The 22525-nt window shown below is 42.7% G+C and overlaps 1 protein-coding gene across 5 annotated transcripts in view; it reads right to left on the bottom strand.

Moving 5' to 3' along the window:
- LOC117554210 (kinesin-like protein KIF13B) overlaps positions 1-22525 on the bottom strand; it is a 44962-nt gene that overhangs the window by 3316 nt on the left and 19121 nt on the right. Inside the window, exons 16-34 of one of the 5 annotated variants that reach the window (XM_034228516.1) lie at positions 22273-22386; positions 20069-20269; positions 19641-19798; positions 19182-19314; positions 18934-19080; positions 18806-18835; positions 18561-18660; positions 18108-18234; positions 15552-15607; positions 15347-15465; positions 15046-15222; positions 14833-14925; positions 13168-13320; positions 12736-12813; positions 12438-12494; positions 11880-11973; positions 11552-11670; positions 5830-5895; positions 3160-4672 (exon numbers count right to left, since the gene is read on the bottom strand). In XM_034228516.1, the coding sequence (XP_034084407.1) occupies positions 3160-4672; positions 5830-5895; positions 11552-11670; positions 11880-11973; positions 12438-12494; positions 12736-12813; positions 13168-13320; positions 14833-14925; positions 15046-15222; positions 15347-15465; positions 15552-15607; positions 18108-18234; positions 18561-18660; positions 18806-18835; positions 18934-19080; positions 19182-19314; positions 19641-19798; positions 20069-20269; positions 22273-22386 (3535 nt within the window). The remainder of the gene's footprint in view (positions 1-3159; positions 4673-5829; positions 5896-11551; positions 11671-11879; positions 11974-12437; positions 12495-12735; positions 12814-13167; positions 13321-14832; positions 14926-15045; positions 15223-15346; positions 15466-15551; positions 15608-18107; positions 18235-18560; positions 18661-18805; positions 18836-18933; positions 19081-19181; positions 19315-19640; positions 19799-20068; positions 20270-22272; positions 22387-22525) is intronic. The other 4 variants (XM_034228518.1, XM_034228517.1, XM_034228519.1 and 1 more) reach the window with 4 other exon arrangements.

Genomic DNA, 22525 nt, shown 5'->3' with positions numbered 1-22525 from the left:
GTCGAAGAAACTCACTCCACGGTATATCGGCCCCTTCATCATCGACTCGGTTATCAATCCATCTGCAGTCAAGCTCAAGCTTCCCCCACACATGAAGGTTCATCCGACATTTCATGTCTCTGTTAAAACCTGTTGCCAGCAGCCCCTTGTCTCCTCCAGTGAGTGTTCCCCCACCCCCCCGCATCATCAATGATCACCCAACCTACACCGTCAGGCGATTGTTGGACGTTCGTCGCCGTGGAAGGGGATTTCAATATCTTGTGGATTAGGAAGGCTATGGTCCAGAGGAGAGGTGTTGGGTTCCCCGGGGAAACATCGTGGGCGCGTCCCTGGTACGGGACTTCCACCGGGATAACCCTGGTAGACCGCCTGGAGGTGTTCCTTAAGGGGGGGGGGGTACTGTGGTGGTTGTACTCTCCAGCCATCTCCCTTGTGTGTGTTTTCCCTTTCCCTGTCTGTGTGGGCGTGGTGGCTGTCACTCCTGGCTCCCGGCTCAACCTCCACCTGCTGCAATCAGTTGGGCACCCTCCTCTACTACACACCTGATTTCCACTAACAGTTAGCTACATAGCTAGGAGTGAGTGAGCGTTCAGACACCGGCGCACACACTCAAATGGACTCGTGTGCCTGACTCTACCAACAGGCTTTCATGATTCTGTTTAGATATGCAAGTATAAGCCATGATAGCTTATTTTATGAACACGCTAATTTGATATGGAAATCAATGGAGGTTGAGTTAACTTTGTAGGAAAACCTACCGTCCATGATGCCCCTGAGCTGTGTTTTACTTGTTAACTTCATATTTTTCATTTCCTAAAACATTATTTTCCTCTCATATTAACAGTGTGGATCATTGAGACAGTGCGGTGTCCAGAGGTCTTATCCCGTTTCCCACTTCCTCTGACTGAGGGGAGAGCTCAGGATATAGAATGAGACAACACAGTTTGTATCAATTGTGTATGAATGCTTCAGCTCTTCAGACCAACATAGTGAGATGTGAGCATGGTCCTAATGGTGTTGGTATGCAGCCTAGGTCTGCTCTGTTTAATAAAGAAAATCTGCCACTTTTATATTGTAGAATTTGTTAAATTAAAGCAGTCTTTAATTGTTTGTCCTAAACATAGCAATATATGCTTTTGAAATTAAATGTCTTTTAAAAAATAACAGTATACAGTAGGGGTGTAACGGTATCCGTATTCGTCCCGTACCGTCACGGTTCGGCACACGCAGTCCACGACGAATACGCCTTTTTTTTACGAGTGGGAAAAAAGTCTGTCATTCAGGGCAGTATCCACTACACTATATATAATCCAGGGGGCGGTATTGCGCCTAAAAGCTGTTTGCCAGCCGCCCTTAAACAACAAATGAAGAACAAGAAGAAACACAACAACAAAACGAACAAAATACAAGAAGAAGAAAAGTTAGTATTGCGATTTCAGATAACACACAGGAGCTAGAACCCACCTGCTTCTTTTAAATCAGCTGTGTGGGAACATTTCGGGTTCCCTGTGGACTACAATAACGATGGAGTGTGCGAGTGGTGGATTGGACGAGGACGGTGTGTCGGCGTTGTTCTACAGTGGTGCGGTATGCTAATGGTAACACACGCCAAACATGCTAAATCATATCAGAAGGCATCACCCAGATTTGCCAATCACCTGAGTCCGGCAAAAGACAACAGCAGTTCAACAGCTGATCCCCGCTGTTTTTAAGAAGCCAAGAGACATGAGAGCCGAGAGACCAAAATAAATAACGGAAGCTTTTGGCATATGTTTTTCAACGACTTTGCGCTCTTGAAACACTTTTATTATTTATGATGTCATATTTTCAAGACATTCTTTTTAGTTTTACAGCTTGATGAAACCTTTCTGTTTGACATCAGCCATTATAGATAATATGGCCATCTGAGTGTGTATGGTTTGTTTTTAACTGTTTAATACAGTTCATTATTCAAAATGAGTTCCTTATTTTTATACTGAATCTTGCACTACTGTTCAAACATAAATAACAACAAACCTGTAATTATGCATTTGGGACTTTTTTTTGCTTTTTCTTGTTGTACCGAACCCGTACCGAACCGTGACCCCCAAACCGAGGTACGAACCGAACCGTGACTTCTGTGAACCGTTACACCCCTAGTATACAGTTTATATTGCGTATCACCTTTAGCTTGAAAATACATAGATGTGTTTGTTTTTTTTATCTATAAAATAAATAGACATACAGACAGACATCAATCCCAAATTGGGGAATTATTTAACAGCAGCAGTGTGTTCAGGTATTACAATATTTTAAGTTGGAATAAAGTATAAACTACACAACACAAGTATAATGCACAGCAATCCATAAGATAAGTCCGATATGTTCATGAAAACTCCCCAGGAGACACCGACACAAACGTGGCCGAGTGGACTCCGGAATTTGCTGCATGAGTTGGACTGTATGATCTGTGGTGTAGTGGGCTGTCACTCAAAAACTGAGTAGCCAATGGGGACACACCCCTGAAAGTCCCCGCCCACCTGGGAGGTTTGTGTCAGAATCTCAATCAAAAAATAAGGGAGCGTAAACGAGAAGAGCTGCAGCGTGAGCAAAAGTCTGATCATTGAGAAAGAAGAAACAAGAACTGAAAACAAAAACCTATGTTAAAACAAAGAAAAAATACTTATAGTTTACATGATTTTTGAAATGTATTTTATTTTGACTCAGTTTTTTTCTTCTTTTAAACTCATAGTTTTGCTTTATTCTGAGAAAGTGTTGCGTTATCTTTATGATACAAAACTAATCCCATAGTTCCACACACACACAGAGCCGAGCTTTAATGAAACACAAAAACCCAGACGTAATAGTACTGTATCATATTATTTTCGAATCAATAATTTTTCAAATTATGATTTTTTTATTTTATTTTTTATAACCATTTTTCCTCCTGGTCTCTCGCACCCCCCCTGGCATGCCTCTGCGCCCCTCCACTTTGAGAACCACTGCACTATACGCAGTGGATAACGAAATAGAGAATCAGACCTGCTACAAAATGTGGTCGACTCAATCTGAGCAATACCAGGCAGTGGAAACACCGCGTATGTATAATACATGTATAGATTTCAATAAGGTCATTTACAATGATCCAGAAAGAAACAAGTTGGGTGCTGTTCTACTCACCTGCCGGTACCTCCAGTTCCACTCCCACCCAGGTTCCCACTGCGAAATCTGTGGGTCCAAGGTAGCGCACAGTGCCGTTCTTATTGTTCCCCACGGTCACAAACTCCCCTTCTTTCAACCAGTCAGGAAGAACTGACATTGCATCTCCTTCCTCGGAGTCTGAGATGATTTCCAGGATTTCCATGGGCACAGAGAGGTTTAGTCCTGCTCCGAGACTACTGGCCCGGTCCATCTGCCCAAGCTGATCCTCCTCCTCTCCCACAATACACTGAAAGGACTTGAGGTCTGAAGATTTCACCTTCTTGATCTTGAAGGGGTTTGCAACTGCGGTGTCAGGTTTGGAAGGCTGAACGCTGGACAGAGAATCTGCTGAGGAAGTTTTATTGGACCCATCCACAGGTTCTTCCTCTTGGACGTCATCTGTGGTTGAGGATGAAGGCGGGACGGAGCTGTCTTTTAGGTTTGAGGCCTCAGTGGTGGCTTGTTCTTCGGATGAGGCCGAAAACAAATCTTCTGATAAGGCAGGAGCTGGAACCAGGACTTCTGGAACAGCTGGGACCAGGTATTCGGTTGGAACTTGGACACTGTCGCAGGTTGTTTGGTCTTGGACGGCTGGGTCAGACGGAACCTTTTGTGCAGATTGTTGTGTTTCATGGTGGGGTGACAGTTCTTGGGATGAAGCAAGAAGAACCAAATCTTCTGATGGGGCAGGAACTGGAACCAGGACTTCTGAGACAGCTGGGACCAGTTTTGGGGTTGGATCTTCAGAAGTGTCGCAGGTTGTTTGGTCTTGGACAATTGTTTCAGACTGAGCTTCTGGTGCAGATGGTTGTGTTTCATGGTGGAGTGACAGTTCAGCTTCTGTCTCGTCGGTGGCAGCTAACTCGAGTTCTTCTGTTGAAGGAGCTTCTGGTTTTGGGTCTTCCGTTTGTGGAATTTCTGTCTGTTTTGTTTCATTCTCTTCTACTAGCATTGAATCTTCAAGTGGCTCAAAATGGTCTAATTGTTCTGATGCAACATTGTCAACTGTTGACTCTTGTAATAAGTGTGATTCTGCAACTGAATCAGACTCATTTTGCTCCTGGACCGATGGAGACTCATTTGGTTCTTGTTGACTCAGGTTTGAATCTGACGGAGTAACGTCTGGTTTGGACGGTGGCGAGTCAGGCCTCTCTTGAGCTGCCTCATGGTCCAACACCAGAAATGACTCCTGAGGCTCTGATTGATCCTTACGAAAGATTGACTCAGGGTAAGGGTTGTAATATGTCACTCCGTCGTCTGCATCCTCTTCATCTGAAAGCGCCTCCATGACGTCAGAGGGAGGCAGGTCCCAGCTCAGGGTGTAGACATCTGCTAGCGTTGCTATAGACATGTTTGTTGAAATGTACCCGCTCGATGATTCGCTGGTCGGGCTGGGGAAGGAGTCTTCTGTCTTCGGGATGATTGGCGGTGGGAGGGGCTTGGATCTGGGGCTCTCTGTTTGGAGGTCAGGAATGATTGCCTCAATGGGAACCTAAGGGAAACCATGAGTTTAATAAAATCAACTAAATCCCACAAACACAATGTAGAATTTATTGAAATCCTAAAGACATAATAATTAGAATGCAATAAATAATAATGTAGCCGTATAATATTCATTGTAAAAGTTAAGTCTTAAAAACAGCCAGGTTGGTGTTGTTTCTGTAGGATCCATTCTTGAAACAGATCGATGCAGAGGAATATGGTTGAGTAAAGTGTTTCTATGGAGGCCCATAGTGGACTTTTAAAAACATAATTTAACCTTGAAAATAGAACTGTAAATGTTCCACATAATTGTGTTCTTTGAGTAAACATAAAAAGGCAGTAATCCAAATTGTCATTTTAATAACTTGTATTCTATGACCGTATTCAAATGAAAACAGAGAAGCTGTTATTTTTCAAAGTATCCTGTATAGTGGATAATATTCAAGTGTTGTTTCAATCTTAAAAATGTAAATGCAATACAAACAAAGTACTGGTTTGAAAATGAATTGCCCAACAGCTTTTTATATTTTCATTTGAATAGGGCAGGGGTGTCCATATGATGGCCCGTGGTCCATTTTGAATTGGCCCGCATCATTCCAAAAGTATGGAACATGGCCCACACATGAAACTTGTGCTTGTCTTGTATTGTACTTCTTAAATATGTATGTAAACATTCATTACCCAGTAGCATTCATGTGTTAATAAGCCCAATTTCAGTGGAAAAAATGTTCTAACAAATCTTAGTTGATAAAAAAAAGCCCAATAACTTATTTATATAAGAAGCTCGAAATATATATATTTGTATTTCCCCTTATAGCAATCTGAGGCATCTGTTTTAAGTAATTTGCTGCCACACTTTATGTAACAAAATAAATGAAACACTATTAATTGAGAGCTGTGATGTACGCTGTTTGCTTTACCTACATTTGATTGATTTTGCTAACTTATAACTTCACTCATGAGGCAATATACCTCACCTCTAGATAGTGGCCCAGACCTTAGTATGTTTTTCTGTATGTGGCCCTTAGTGAAAACAATTCTGACACCCGTGTAATAGGGTCATAGAAAGCACATACAAATATTTGAAAAGGAACATTGATTGCTATTGCCTCACCCTGCATCTAATGTACATACAGATATAACACCATCTGGGGTTGTAGAACTTACCGGCTGCTGGTGTTTGCTCATGCCCTCTTCAACACTGGCTGACTGCACCATGATGCGAGGCAAACTCTGCGTCAGGAAGGGAATAGAAGATGTTCAGTGAATGTCGTTTTAAATGAAGCAATGTTAAATCTGTAAATCAGTGCAGAAAGCTTGTCGAGCAGACTTCAAGATGTAATCATGAGCAAGTCGGTGTCATTTGAGTCCGCTTCCGCCTGGAGATTAGATATGAATACAAGCCTAACCTGTTCATTATTATACAGTGTGCATCAAGTGGTGATTAGCTGCTGCGAGGGAATTACAAAGCTTCAGCATGGAGACAGAAGCAGAGCCTGTGTGGAAAAAACTCATCTGTGATTGTAAAGAGAGGACAGATCTGTAGGCTGAACATGGTGCTGTACTGCCTTCTCTGGACACCTCACAGAGAACTAACTAGGCCACTTAACCATCCGTGACAATATAAGACTGCACATCTGTGTTTATATGACAAATGATCAGAATAGAACATTCATATTGAATTTATTGTTGTGATCGACAGTCAAGATGTTGATATGAGGCTCAAAGTCAATCACAGCTATCCTATCCCTCTCTGGATCAGGACAGAACACCTGCAAGGCAACAACACATCAGGTGCACAACAAAGGCTGCCTCTTGCATAGTCATTGTTAAATGGACGTCACATTGTGTTTATATTCAAAAGATTAAAAAGGATCATGAAATGAAGACACACTTGCCACTTGTGTATCAGTCATATTTGAAGTAAAGGGACAGTTGACCCCAACACCTTTTAATGTAGTGTACAGGAGAAGGAGAGTCCCACAGGCTGGGATTTGCCTGGGAACTGCAAAGGCAGTCGGCTCGCAGCTGGCTCGGAGAAGGAATTCTAGGTAAATGCAACTGTATAAAGCATCTGGTCGTTGTGCTGCAAAGGAAGGATGCATTGTATGGATACTGGTAAATGGGTACTACTAAAACATTCATCTTTTAAGAGGCGCGTTCACACCGGAGTACTTTTACCCGTACTTTTCCTGTGTAGTTTCGTTAGTGCCTGGAATTTTGCGTTCACACCAAAAAGAGAACTTAGTTCCGAGAACTTTTACACCCATTTTTAGTGCCTGCTAGAGAGGTGGTACTATCCTGGGGAGAAAAAAGTACCAATTTCTGATTGGCTGGGCGAATTGCAAACCACGCCCCTTAAAAACTCTGAAAAGCATTGTATTTGCTGGTATTAGCATTATTAGCATTAGCCCCGTGCACCAACGGAGAGAGAATAACTTATGGCAACACAAAAAAAAACATAGAAACCAGTCCCCAACTCCAGGGACTTCGGGCGGCAGTATACGCTGTGAAGTTGTTTGCGGCCTGCCAGTAAACCCAAAGCAGAAGAAGAAGTGACGTCAGCGGCTTCATTTGCCTAATCCTCCCTCAGGGAATTTATTCCGGTGTGAACGTGATCTGCACTTAGTGCCCTGGGGGTACCAAGTGCTGGTACCAAGTGCTGGTACCAAGTGCTGGCACTAAGTGCTGGGCACTAAGTACGGCAAAGTACTTGGTGTGAAAGCGGCTAAGGTCGTATAATTAACATTGGTACGGTGATAATTAAATATTAACATACCATTCAATTTGTATTCTGTTATTTTGATTTACATTAGATTTTATTTGTCGTTTAGTTATTTTATTTGTTATCTTTTAGCGTCAGTCAATACTCACTTATTTTATTTTATTTATTAAATAATGGGCCTTTCTTTTGTTGTGAAAGGATTATGTTTTTATTGTATTGGTGAAGGGTTAATGAATCTATATGGCACTCAGTTTGTGGTGTTTAAAGTGCCAACACAAGCCATCCAGATCCATTATATTATAGACCCTCCAGAAAAACGCGATTCTGCGATCGCAGAATTGACCCCATAATCAGCAAAATGGCGCAGATTATTAAAAGGCCGCATATTTATCAAAAGGCCGCATAATCCCCGCATTTTTCCACACAAAGTTGAGAAAAAAAAGTTAACTCGTCTTGACGTGAAGTGATGATGATGCTGACGCAACGTCATCAGCTCGCGCATCACAGAAGGTAAACAACACCGTAGAGTGAACGTGTGGAGCTCACACGAGAGAGAAAACACCAAGATGAAAAATCTAATCCATCTCATTTACCGACGAACATTTCTGCTAAAGACCGGGCAAAGCAGTACCCCGATGTCTTGCATGAAAGTGGGGGGAAACTATTCTGCACCCCGTGCAAATGTGTGTTGGAGCATAAGAGAACATCGACGGTGACGACCCACTTTGATTCATTCAAACATTCGAACATGCTTTCTGCTGCTGCGGACAAGAAAGCCAAACAACTCACGTTCACCGAGGCATCAACCTCCAAAACCCTTTCGAGGGCTACAAGAAACGAAGTGAGTAGCCTACAAGATTGAAGCTGGTCAGATAACGAACGAGTAAATGAAAACAGAATGAGGCGGAGAAGTGTGTGTGTGTGTGTGTGTGTGTGTGTGTGTGTGTGTGTGTGTGTGTGTGTGTGTGTGTGTGTGTGTGTGTGAGTGTGTGTGAGAGAGAGAGAGAGAGAGAGAGAGATTAAAATAGCCCAATTGCTTTTACAATAAATAAACATTGAATGTGTTTAATTGAATAGTAAAGGTGTTTAACGTTAGTGGCAGGTTGTGTGTGAGAGAGAATAAATAAGACAGCCCAATATTTATTTTTCCGCATATTTCGCAACTTCCCGCAATTTCATCGCATAAAATCACATAAAACCTTGCATGTTTGATCAAATAATCAAGGATATTTTAGCCCGCGTTTTTCTGGAGGGTCTAATATATCAGGGAGAAGGAGAACATCGATTGGCAGATAACGATTTAGAGTCTTTTTGGGGCGTGTCCAAATCAGTTTTCAAGTCTTTTTAAAGCAAGTCTCAAGTTCTCGAGGGCAAGTCACATTACAATTTCTTATAAACAATCTATCCACTTTAGTGATTGTTTTTCAGCCACAGTTACAATCAACCACTCTTCCAATTGACACACAGCCTGCTATTATTTGCATAACTCCAGGCTTTTGTCTCCGTGTTGACCTTTCTAAACATCTGTGGCACGCATGTCGGAGTGGAGCAGTAATTAGAGCGATGGCCTCAAACGCTGCACCAACAAGCCCCGGAGGTTTCCATCCCCACCACCACGGCACATGATCTCCATGATGATCCCCCCTCTTCCGCTCACGGTGCTAATCAGTCCAATCAGAGGCTGTAGTGTTCGGCTGCGATGAAAAGCTGCAGACTCCCGGGTCTCGATGGCACATGATTGGAGATCAGTGAATGCAGAGGTGGTGAAGGGGGGGGGGGGGTTCACCTGCTCCTAATTAAACTTCCTCTACACACACTATGCTGCTGTTGTCTCGGTAGGGGCTGTTTGTTAAGCGTCTGCTCTGATCACAAACATTAAACAGCACATCAATCAACATCGTTTGTAGCGTATGTGATGATGCTTTCAGTTGTAACCCCCCGCTGCAGTAATGTGTGTGTGTGTGTGTGTGTGTGTGTGTGTCAAGAATCAGAATGACAGATAGGATTATTCCTAAATCAAAGCCTGGATTAGTTTAGGTTAATGGAGCATTTCAACTGTGTTTTCTGTAAAAGAGTCAAAACACATCAATGTTTAATGCTGTTAGTGAAAATAATTGTATTTAATTATTGTAATAATAATGATATTACTTCAAACTAGCATTTTCAGAAGGTTTCTTTCTTCATGTGGACTGTTCCAATTGTTACCAGTTTCCTAAAACTCGTAAATAATAATGTAACTTAAAGATCAAAACAGATAATAAATAGATCAGTCATATAAAAAAATATATGTTTTACAATCTTATTTTAACCAAACAATGGGTATAAGGTTGTCTTTATTTTGCAAATTACAGCAGGAAGTTATATAGCTTTTCCATGCAGCAACCTATAGGGTCTGACAAGTGAACCTAATGAGAAGTGCCTGTATTCTTTCAAATGTCCAGCAGGGGCAGACTGGTTGCAAAAAAGTCAGATTGTATAGACGTCTATGAGAAAATGACCCAATCTCTCACTTACTTAGGTAAATATTTACCTAAAAAGTTGAGGGTCTCATTTGCTAGTTTCAAGCTCTTTAAACTGGTCAGCCCTTTTCTAACTTGTGATAAACAGGTTGCTAACAAGTCTTTGGTCTTGACCATGTTTTTGTCTTGGAACTTTAACCCTTAATTATAATGTGTTTTAAGTATATGAAAGCACATTTTTGTTGCCACAAAGTGTTATTCGCTGTTCTGTTATACCAAGATCCCACTGTCATGTCAATTTTGGTTCTAAAAACAAGATGGTGGAGGCCACAGTGCCAACATCGAGGCTTAAAACTAACAAACGAAAGGGTTAAGTCAACTTCTTATTTACAGTCTATGACTGTCACACGGACAGATACAGGAAGTCTTTCCAGCCAACAGTAATAACTCTGTATGATAACTCACCTCTGATTGGCCGAGAACTCACTGCTCCATAGTTTCTCTTTTGTTAACTGGACTTATAACTTCAATGTACATTTCACATTTATATCTAATTTAATATGCCTTTCAATTGTGTTTTATTTGTCAGATAGTCATATTTTTATATTCATGGTCAACTTTTATATTTCCACTCTTCGGTTTTCCATTTTGAGATGTTTATATTAGGGCTGCACGATTTTGGGGAAAAAAATCGAATTGCGATTTTTCTGACAAATATTGCGATTCGAATTGCGATATGTGTTTTTAAGCGACCCAACGGAAGTTTATTGTAAAATGCGGCCATATCTCCGGCTAGGAAGGTCGCATCAACATGCTCCCATCTCTAGCACCCCCGCAGCCCGAGCTACGAGTGAAATAACTAAACTTACATGAAACTTCCGTTGGGTTGCTTTAAAGTCAAGCTTCAGTTTAAGATTCTCCCTGTAATAGAAACATGTGATGGAGCGTCACTAACCTGACTCAGATGGTTAGTTTCACCAAAGCATCTAAAGCTCCATTGGAAGCCATTTGGAAAGGGCAGGTGATTGGATCAATCTGTCTATCACCTTCTATCATGGGCTACTTCTGATTGATTAACAATGGCTGGTACATGTGGAGCACAGCACTTCTGATTGGTGTGGATGACTGACACACAAGAAAAAAAAAAAAAAAAATAGAAAAAAAAAAAAAAATGGAAAAAAAAATCGCAGGCTTTGCAATTTGATAATCGCATCATTTCAAATCGCGATTTCGATTTAAAATCGATTAATCGTTCAGCCCTAGTTTATATTGTATAATTGTTTATTTTCGACTGTTTATATTTCTATTAAGTGCAATACTTTGTTTTACATGCTGCTGCAACAAAAACATTTCCCAATTTGGGATTAATAAAGTATATCTTATCTTTAAGATTCTTTCAAACTTATTCAAAGTCCAACAACTGATAATGTTATTTTGTAAGAACTGATGATGCCAACATGTTTTTTGTTTCAACTGTTCAATTGGCTGCATATAGGAAGAGCACACAAAGATTAGTTTATCACATTTCCAATTTCTGAAAACAACTGAGCACTTAGACACTTGATCTGTTCATTATGTGTTTCCATCTATATAAGCTCTGTTTCCATGGCAACAGAAGAAATAGGACTAGCAGCTGATGGGTAAAGAGGATATTTAGATTCAGACAGCGAGCAGAATACACAGGTTTGAATGTGAAGGAGTGTACCTGCTGATGGACAGGCGTCTGCTCTTTACCAGCTGCTCTCCCACCAGGAAGCAGGGACTTCAGCAGCTTGGGAACAGCCTTCACTGGAGAGAGATAAGACTCAGCAAAGCCTGGATGCACTGATGAAGAGGAAAAGGTTGCAGGTGCAGAAATTGAGAAAACAAGGGCGGAAAAAGGCTTTTTGAGGCAAAGAGGAGAGACACGGAGTGCCAAAAAGAGATTCACAGCAGAAAGACAGATAAAGTCGCCCACCGGCTAAAGTAAAAACAGAGCTGATGACATCAAAAAAGAGAAGGAATCCATTAGGAGATAAAGGTGTTATCAGTACCTGTGTCTGGGTTCAGGGTCTGGGATATGGAGCTGGGCAGAGTGCGTCTGGATGGAGGCGGGACATAGGAGAGGTCCTGGTGGCTCTCCCAGCCCTGCAGACCCAGAGGAGGACACACATGAGGCTTAAAGAGCACCTCAGAAAACTGTGACCTCCATTTGAGACCAAAAGGGAATGCAATAATAATACACAGCATTTATTTCCACCATTCATCCATTAGATCTAGCTTTATCTTCTTACCTAACAATTCTAGTCATTTTGTGTATCTGTATGATTATTATTATTTTGTGTTGTTCCCCATTGTAAAGCGTCCTTGGGTTTCGTGAAAGGCGCTATACAAATTGAAACTATTATTATTATTTATCCATTGCTTTTAGCAAGCTGTTACAACAATTATTCTATTATTATTAGCTAACTAATTCAACTATTTATACATTTCTTTTAGCTAACTATTTGACTAGAATTTCTTGTAAATAAGAAATAAAAAAACCGAAGTGGAAGACTGAAACATGACTGGTAGAAATGAGAAGATTAGTAGACAGGATGTATGCCTCTCACCTTAAAGTCATTGAGCCTATGAGTGGAGGAGTAGAGATCCAGACTGCTGGCTGACAGCTGGTTAAAGGGTTAGAGCCAGGGCGGTGGTGAGCGTTGGTTAGACAGGTTAACACCAGGGAACATGAAGAAACAAAACCAGAAGCCTACAATAATTAACTCTATGTTAGCAGTGCTAAAAAAAGCTGTGAGTTCATGGAAGTGATGTTAGAAGAAATATGGCCACAGAACTACAGAGAAATCTTAGAGGATAGTCAAATGTTAGTTGGGTCAATAAAGAAGAAAACCTGAAGTCTCTTACTCGGTGGATGTTTGGAGAGCTCAGGCAGCGTCTGGGAGCTTTCCCTCGGACTGCCAGCTGTTCCTTTACAGCCACCTCCTACACACACACAAAAACAAGAACATGTGTTTGTTAAAAACACTATGCCTGAGCTTTTGGATGCTTTATATGCATCTAAATTCATTTGATCTATTTGTTTCCATTTCGGCAGGGCGGAAAGAAAACTGCTTCAACTAATAACATCTTCCAAAATAACATAAAGAGCAAAAAAGGAAATGGAAATCTAATGTGCCGAAGCTTCAGAGAAACATCAATCACAGTTCAACTGGTCCGACATTAAGGTGTTCTGGGTGATGTAAATGGTGCCAAATACCAGGTGATTTACTGTGGATTTGATATTTGGAGATCTATGTCAAAATACAACGACAAATTAGCATGAAGTGTATTTCCTACCTGTCTGAGTCTGTCCAGAGTCAGGACGTTCTCCACAGCCAGGACGCTGCGCAGGTACTTCTCTATGGCCGCCTCACTGTCAGCTGATTGGTCGTCCTCGGTGCTGGCAGCCAGCCGGGCCAACATCTCCCTGTCCTCTGGACCATGGATGTCCTGTGGGGAGAGGGTACACTCAGGGTACTATTCAGTGTGGTTAAGGGGAAAGTTTGAGGTATTTATCAGTAGTCAGTTTAAAGAGTGTACAGTAGGTGAAGGTCATAACGCCCCAAGTTTGGCGGAAAGTAAAACGACAGGGGTCTGAAAAACCATCTGTAGGACTTTAAATAATGCTATATTGTTTCCCAACTTACATACATTAACACAAACAAACTAATCGAGGCAGCTGTTTACCTGCAACTCCTGCGTTAGCATTCATGTTAGCTTCCTGGCTCTTGTGTACTTCGGGAAAACTGGGGGCGTTCCAACAGCCATCTACTGGACCTCCTATAGTCCCACTTAAAAATATCTAAACCATCCCTCTAAAGCAGGGGTCAGCAACAGGCGGCCCACGGGCCGTTGGCAGCCCGCCAGGAATACTATTTGGCCAGGAAAATTATTTTGAGAATAATAATAATATTTTCTATTTTTTACAATATTGGACCGACAGTCGCACATAGGCTATAAAGTCCGAATAGAGAATCTACCTACACCTGAAGAATTCTTATTGTACTTTTATCCATGTTGAGAGTGAATGACACGCAGCACAGGCACACTCTGGCAGCGGGGTGCACTGACGCTGATAGTGGATCAATAAGTAGGTGGACAGCGCGTGGTGCTGAAATAGCCAACAAGCGGTGTGTGGTTTGAAAAAAATAACACCAGCTCACTAAATCATTCAAACGTAATGTTTACTTGACATTGACAACAACATCGGAGAAGCCGCTTGATCATGGAGGGCGAGGGGTGGCGGTGCATATGCTGCCACCCCAGCTGCCACCCCAGTTGGTAGCTTTGTTTTGAAAGAAAAGTTTTGGCTCATCGGACATTTATGAGAGAAAATCCCTAATGTCCGAGTGCAAGGGAATTCAGCACAAGACGCGAGCCTTGTAACCCCTCCCTGGTGCGAGCATGGAAAAGTGATTGACGGCGATTTCATTTGAATGGGACGGTGCAAAACGAGAAGCAATTTAAAAGATAAGTCTGTTAAAATACAGATAATAGCCCTGGCTTTTAACATGGGACTGACATGGGGCTAGAGAGGACGAGGCTCTGGCCTTTGATTATGTTCTGGCCCGCCATCTAGAGGCTCAGAAAAAGATTGGCCCAAGGCCAAACTTACTTGCTTGCCGACCCCTGCTCTAAAGCCTCACCATACCAGGGTTTCATTTATTTATACCATCCTGAAATATTTAGCGTCCCTTCAAATGTGTTCCTGTTCAATCTGCAAAGACCACAGAACGTAGCCAACCAGCATTAAGTATTTAATAATGCTGTGTAAAAAGAGAAGATAAAGGCCCACATTCATGAATGATGCTATTGAAACATAACATCCAACCTGTCTGATCATTTGCATGTCCTATGCAGAATACACTTTAAAAACCCGATAGATGCACAGTAAGCACAGCCTACTCGAGGCTAATTTATGGACAAAAAACGAGCATCAACACACATTGATCCGGAACTTACCCCTGGGATGTTAGAAACTATTTCAAACGTGACTCCACAGCCGGGGATGGCGCTGCGCTGAGACATCCTCTTCAGCAGACTCTGAGCGAAACCCTGCCACACAAACACCAAAACACATACTGAATGATTTCTTTTAGCAATCAAGTGATTATTTGAGAAGGAAATGTCATTGTGTCCGACTGCTTCTACCCATCATGCCTCGGGGCCACCCACCTGTCTTCCGGTGACGTTGACACAGATGCGTTTCCTGAGCACCAGCTGCATGTGGGCGGGGTGGCTGAGCTGCACCACCGTGCTGACCGTCAGGTACACCCTCTGATCGGCCGGCGCCACGCGGCTCAGCTGGGGACACTCGTGCACCGTCGAGTCCCAGGAGGCCTCCACCTTCACCTGATGACATCACAGAGCAGGGACAGTGAATGGCTAAGATAGTCCCTACATGTACTATCTAGATGGCACATTTGGGATTTGTAGAAACAGTGTGTCTTTAAGAGATGAAAACCCATCTCCTTACCTCTGGATCAAAGTGTTTAACAATATGGAGGTCAAAGAAGTCGTCCTCTTCCTCCCCACTGAGGAGGGCATCCAGCCCCCCGGCCAACGGAGCAGAGAGACTAGACTGGAAATCATCAGCTGCAGGGGAAGACGAAAGCCAGTTATTAAGACTTCAGAGGATTTGGCTAAATCATGAGCAGATAAGACAGAGAGGAAGGACACACCGCTGAGATCCAGGAACAGGACAGGTATGTGTGTTTCCATCCCAGCAACAGGAACCCTGTGGAGGAACAGCACAGTCAGCATAATGACTCAACACTAGGGATGCACGATATTGGGTTTTTGAAACCGATACTGATAACTTCCTGCTTCTCAAGACCGATACCGATAACCGATAATAATATAATATATATATTAAATGTACCTGTAGTTTTTGCACACCTGGTGGTAAAAAAAAGACTAGTAGTGAGCAAATGACATGAGCATTACTACTATGAACAAAACAAAGCCAAGAACAGTTTTGACTCTTCAAAGTGACCATATTTATTTTCCCAAATAAAGGTCTTGCCTTTTTCAAAAGCCTCGTCGAAAGGTAAAAGCCCCGGTGCCTTTGCAGCTGGCTTTGGATTCGCCGCTAGTTTAGCAGCGTAGGCGTCTTCGTACGCTTTTAACACACCATCGTAGCGATGGCGATGTTTCAGGTGACAAATCAGGTTGGAAGTATTATAGCTCGTTGCCTTTTTTCCCTCCTCGTGGAACTTCTGCATTTGTAATACAAATAGCAAGCGAACTATCTAACTCTGAAACTTTGAAATAGTCCCATACTACCGGCGACATGTTTGTTTACTGTCCTGGCTTCACGGCCGCACACCATTTACGTCACAGCCAGGCAGTTAGGGAGCGCTGGATTTGTGAAGAACTCCCCTCTTCCTAAACCACTAATACCACAGTACTGGCAAAACGGGAGGAGCCGAGTGAAAAACAAGCGCCCCTCATCCCAATCCACCCACACCGCAGTATTTTTTTCTCTTTTTTTACCCAAAAAATATATTGTATATTATCGGGGCTATTAATACTGGTATCGGGTTTATCGGGATGACGTCATAATTCCTAATATCGGGCCGATAATTATCGTGCACCACTACTCAACACTAGTGTTAATTTCGTCAGCTATTTTTTCATTTAGTTTTAGTCTTAGTCCTGTGTTAAATGTCCTTTTTAGTTTTAGTCATATTTAGTCACCTTCATCCTGTTTTTATTTAGTCAAGTTTTAGTCGACTAAAAGTCTGAGCATTTTAGTCATATTTTAGTCAAAGAAAACTAATTATTTTAGTCTACTTTTTGTCAATGAAAACTGTTGAGTCTTTTTTAGTCATCAGATTATATAGAACATTTCAGTCAAACTAGTCTAGCCAAAACCAATAATTTGTCATTTTAGTATATATAAATAAATACGATTATATCTTGTCCTTATTTGATGAAAAACACAGGTTGAATGATTGAGAAGCTTTGCAGAGTATCTGGTCATGTTTGTGGTATTTTCACCAGCTGTGTTATGGCCACATTGCTTCCCTTCTGATAAAACAATGCATTCGCTTTTTTTCTCCGCCTCATTGTAGCGAAAATGGGCCCAAATATCACATCGTTTCTTTCTCCCAAGCAGTGGTGGCTTTAGACTTTTTCGTTGTCAGTAATTTTGACGGATCGTAACATTTCCGTCATAATCCATTATTATCCGTCGATTACACAATTTATCAATCACTCGCGCTGACGGGGGGTATTCGGTTAACGCGAGTGCGACCACTGCTCCCAAGCCCTGTTGTTGCCATTTTATTTTCTGTTAAATAAGGTTAGTTAGACCATGAGTTAGAGCCGAGTCTTCCTGACAGTTCAGTGTGCCGCTGCCCGGTGTAATTCAAATGTACCGCCAATAATGCGCACCACAGACACACACAGCTGCTGCCCAGCCGCAGCACCGGAAATGGAAACTGCTGGGAGAAAAACTGACTATCAGAAATGTAACGTTATCTTTGATAATATTTCGTCTCCTCATTTTTCGTCAACGAAAGTAAAGAGAGATTTTTGGCATAGTTTTTATTTAGTGAACTACATTTTCGTCTCGTCACTTTTCGTCAACGATATTGCATGATGATTTCGTTACAGTTATTGTTTACTGCCGTCGGTGCCGTCTCGTCATCGTCTCGTTTTCGTCATAGAAAAAAAGGTCGTTGACGAACATATTTCGTCATAGTTTTAGTCAACGAAATGAACACTACTCAACACCTAAGATACAGGCGGGCTCACAGCGATCTCTACTCAAGACCAATTCAGTGTATGGAAGCAAAGGGTACCTGCTTACATTTAACTAAAAAATGATTACATACGTTTTATTATGAAAATGTACTTAAAAATCCAAATTAAAAGTTCATAATTCCACGGATTGGCCACTTTGCTAGTGTTATATTATGACATATATATATTATGATTGCATTTGAATATTATTGCTGGGCAAAGAGGAGCACGTTTGAACAATTTTTTTCACTTTAACCGCAACCATTTATCCTTTCTTTTATATTTGCCATCTTTTTTGGTGTAAAAAGTACGATATTCACCTAAGAAATGTTGTGCAGTCAACTAAAAATCTTCTTGTGTTATAATAGGAGCTGGTTCATTTCCAACAACTCATTTTGTGTTTGTAAAGGGTGAATAGGAAGCATTGGTTTTAAATCAAGCCTTTCATTAATAGATCAAATAAACTATTGATTTCCCTTCAGACTCACCTCTCCACCGGCGCTCCGGGGATGCCGCTGCCGGCCGACGGCACCAGGACAGCGTTGCGTTCTTCGGTGAGCGTCAGACGACACTCCAGCAGCTGAGACTCCCTCTCAACATCATCCTCCGACTTATCTACACACACACACACACAGAGTAGAGTTTCACACTAAAAACAAAGTATACTATGGTAGGGCTTTATGATGGTTCATTATTATCATCTGTTGTATTGTGTCTCCCACAATGGGTCCAATAGCAGTCATGTTACTTCTTAAAATAGTAGTGCACTTCAGCCTCTTGTGGCCACAATTAGTATTACAACAACCAAAATCAGATCAGATTCTTTAAATAGATCACCAGATCTTCCCTCACTTGTCTCTCAGGGCTTCCATAGAGTTCCTGAAGGTCCTGACAGTGTTCTTTTTCAATTTCTTTAGACTGTATGTGTTTCACAGCTGTACCTGGTTTGGAAACTATCTTCTGCAGCTGCAGGTCCAGATACTCCTGTCTCTGAGTGAGCGTCACCAGCCACTGTTCCCTCAACCTCTCCAGATCTGCCTCCTACACACACACACACACACACACACACACACACACACACACACACACACAGGCAGAGGTGCATTTTGACATCAGCTGATTACACCGCATTTTATTCCATTATAAGCAAACCATCATGCATCTACGTCATAACTGATTTACACACCTGGTAGCTGTCCATCTCTTCATCCCCACCCTGAAGAATACAGACACAAGTCAATCATGAAAACTGAAGAGCAAAGTCATGATATTTCCATAAAATCCCTTGTTCTAATACTGATGATTCCTCCTCACCCAATGTGATTCGCTGCCTCTGGAGACCCGGGTCTGTCGGATCTTGATGTCTCCGATGGACACAGAGAGGATGGAGGCGGCGATGAGGGGCATGGTGCCAGATTCTGGTACTGGACGCACCTCCACCTGGACCCGGCGAGACTGGCCCTGTAGGAACAGATTCACATGGTAGGATAGTTATTGTCACATATAGACATTTAATACTGTGTGTAAAATGTACAAAACCACAAAGACCAATTCCAGGATACCTGTCTGAGCTGGAAGACTCCCCCTGTGTGGACGTCTTTAGCGGGGAGAACCTCCACAGGGGTGAACTGTCCGGCCTCGTTCAGCTCCATCAGCTGCACCCACAGCTCCAGGTGGCGGGTCGCCTCGCTCCACCTGCAGAGCACGGACACAGATCAAAGCTTAGCTGAATTCCCTTTAAAAAGGTATGACAGTACACATTGGTGCTTCTGTGGATCGGCCATTCTGCCATTAGAGGGTAAAGCATGTCATTACTAACACACTGTGAGATAATATGAGAGCCACATGGAAGGGTTTGTATTTAGAATGTTTATTTATCATATTTTCCACCCATTATTAGCTTCACAATTCACAAGTGGGGTGTTGCTTTATGTATTTGGAGCATCTGAAGTTCGAAGCTGAACTTGTGTGTGTTTTTGAATCATTTCGAGGACTGCAGGGTTGTGTTTGTGTGTCGTCACCTCTCTCTGAGGGTTCTGGTTTTGGCTTGAATCACTCCCAGGTCCCACAGAGCTAGGTTCCTGCGGTGGTTGGCCTGCTTGTGTCCGTACACCTCGATGGCCACCGCCCCATCAGCCAAGAACTCCACAAAGTCCTCCGACACTGACACCGAAAACTCCTACAGAGGGAAAAAAACAAGGCATCTTTCATTCCAATGTGCATGTTCTTATATTAACAATAACCTCTCTTTTGTTTTGTTATCATTTCATTGTTGGTGTTGTATTCACTTGTTTCTTAATGGAGTAGATTGTGTCTCTTTTCAAACCCAACTGTTGATATGAGTGTTACATTCTCACAATGCTCTTCATACATTGACTTTGCTGTATTTATGTTAAGATGGAGTAACGAATAAAACCTAATTGTGAAGAATGTTTTGAACCCTGTGTACCGTCAAAACTTGCAGTGGAATTGTTACCCTGGCGCTGTCGAAGACCACCGTGCACTGAGGGTCTCTGGACTCTGCTGGCGAGCTGGACGGCTGCATCTCTGGAGCGATGAACACCGACTCCTGCTGCCCCCAGAAGTGATACTGACAGAAGACAAAGTTGGACAGGTGGCGAGGCAGACCGTTGGCCTGGAGGATTTTCACCTGAGGAGAGGAGAGGAGGAAAATCCCATCACATCACAGATAATGATGAACAACAAAGATAGTTGAAGAACTACGATGGTAGCCTGCCATATGTGTGAGTCGTGTTAGCAGTTGGTGCGTGTGTGTAAAGTTTGTTGCGGCCGGTTTCTTTGTTTCCGTGTAAAGGACATTATATTTGAGATCGTTGTTTGGGACTGATTCAATGACTTTAAGAGGCTTTGCTTTGCATTATATTTGAGGAGAGTGTTTGCCAGTTGTTCTTAGCCTTTGTCAGCTGTTTTTCTCTCGCTGACACGTGTGAGTTTGTTGGTGCGTTGTATGTGGAGTTTTTCCCTTGTAGGTTTTAGCGGCGGTTCCCTTGGGAGCGTTGAGCGGGGTGTGTGTAGTGTTGCGGCGAAGGTGGGTGAAGCTTCGGCTTGGGAGCATGGCCGTGGTCTCAGCAGTGTTGCTAGCCTGCTAGTCGCTTTGCTGGGCCAGCGGTCTCCAGTGCGTAAATACCCACCACAAGTAACTGCATGAAGACTAGGGGGAGGTTAGTCAGTGGGATGGTGAATAGTTAGCGGGGAAACTCCAATCAAAAGTTACTATTGTTCCACTTTGTGCGCATAATAAACGCTGTGGGGTCTGTCCGTTTCTTTTCAGCTTAAAGGTCCGGTGTTGTGTTCCTGTGAGTTGTCATTGTAAAATAATATGGCTGACGTAGAGGCATTCATTAAAGCTCCATCTCAGGAGTCTCTTGGCATTTGTTCAAAAGATCAGTTGCTCGTGATTGCTGAGCATTTCTCTGTGTCTATTGTCGGTGATAAAAGGGTGAAAGAGAACATCAAAGACTCTATAATATAGGAGACAGGAGTGTGTCCTGCAGAGAAAGGGGAGGTTTCGTCAAAGCCTCTTTTTCAGGCTAGTGCACTTTCTTTTGAGTAGCAGAGAGAAATGTTGATGTTGCAGTTCTCACAGTCTGCATATTCCTCTTTATGTCTGGAGGATAGCTCGAGCTATGTTAAGATAAAATGGGCGGTGCTTAGAGCACATGAACTGGTGCCAGAGGCCTATCGACAGCGGTTTAGGTCCGTTGAGCAAAAACAAGGTCAAACGTATGTGGAGATGGCGAGGGATTTGTCCATTCATTTTAAGCGTTAACTGCTCTTGAAATCACTTCTTTTGACAACTTGTGTGAACTAATGATTTTAGAACAGTTCAAAAATGTTCTTCCAGACCGCATTGCCACATACATAACAGAACAAAAGGTCGCTTCTGCGGCTGCTGTGGCACAGCAAACAACATTCTTATGTGTTTCTTGGTTGCATTTGAAACATGTTGGTATGTTACATTTAAGTCTGGCTCTCTCCTCAAGTCACAAAATATGTTTTGATTTGGTTAATATGTAGGAATTTGTAGCAAAGAGCTCTTGGCTTTTATTTTGTTTCCTCTTAACAAAACAGAAGCTAGAAAGGATATAAGGACAACACCGATGTAATTACATTTTCACAGTACAGTGAGCTGGAACACTCACAACAGAGAGAGGACACAACACTTGACTGCCTGCCAGATCCATTATTCATTTTGAAATATTTCCCCCTAGAATCCCTGCCAACACTGAACAGATACTGCATGTAGGAGCCTGACTGTCCAGCAGTGTCTCAATCAGGGCCATAGGGTCACCGGTTCAAGTCCCCGACCAGACCTAAATATGGAGTGTGGACTGCTACTTGGAGAGGTCCCAGTTCACCTCCTGCCCTGCCGTGGTGCCCTTGAGCAAGGCACGGACACCCCCCTTCCCCCCTCTCCCATTGCTCCCTGGGCGGCGCGCTGTGCAATAGCTGCCCACTGCTCCTGGTACTAGACTGGGTTAAAAGCAGAGAACACATGTCACTGTGTGCTGTGTGCTCTGCATGTGTGACCATTAAAGGGGGTTTCATCCCTCCCATTCTATCATTCTTCTATGACTTGTTCCTGGATTTTGCTCATTTACAACTGAATGAAACACAGAAGCCTGTTCTCACCACACAGTCCATTTTGCAGTCCTGTGTGTCTCCGTCTGAGTTGCTCTGTCCTGCAGCGTCCTCCTCAGAGCTCTCTGTTCCTGGTCTCACCTCCACATGCAGCCGGCCTGCAACCTGATGAGCACACACAGAGGGAGGGTCCCATTGTCACTTCAGCAGGAAGCAAACATGTCTTTTTTTCCAACCATTTAAAGGTGGGGTAGGTAAGTTTCAGAAACCGGCTCGAGATACACTTTTTGTTATATTCCATGGA

Source organism: Gymnodraco acuticeps, unplaced genomic scaffold, assembly GCF_902827175.1.
Source record: "Gymnodraco acuticeps unplaced genomic scaffold, fGymAcu1.1, whole genome shotgun sequence".
Lineage (NCBI taxonomy): Eukaryota > Metazoa > Chordata > Actinopteri > Perciformes > Bathydraconidae > Gymnodraco > Gymnodraco acuticeps.
This window is presented reverse-complemented; position numbering and strand designations above follow the sequence as displayed.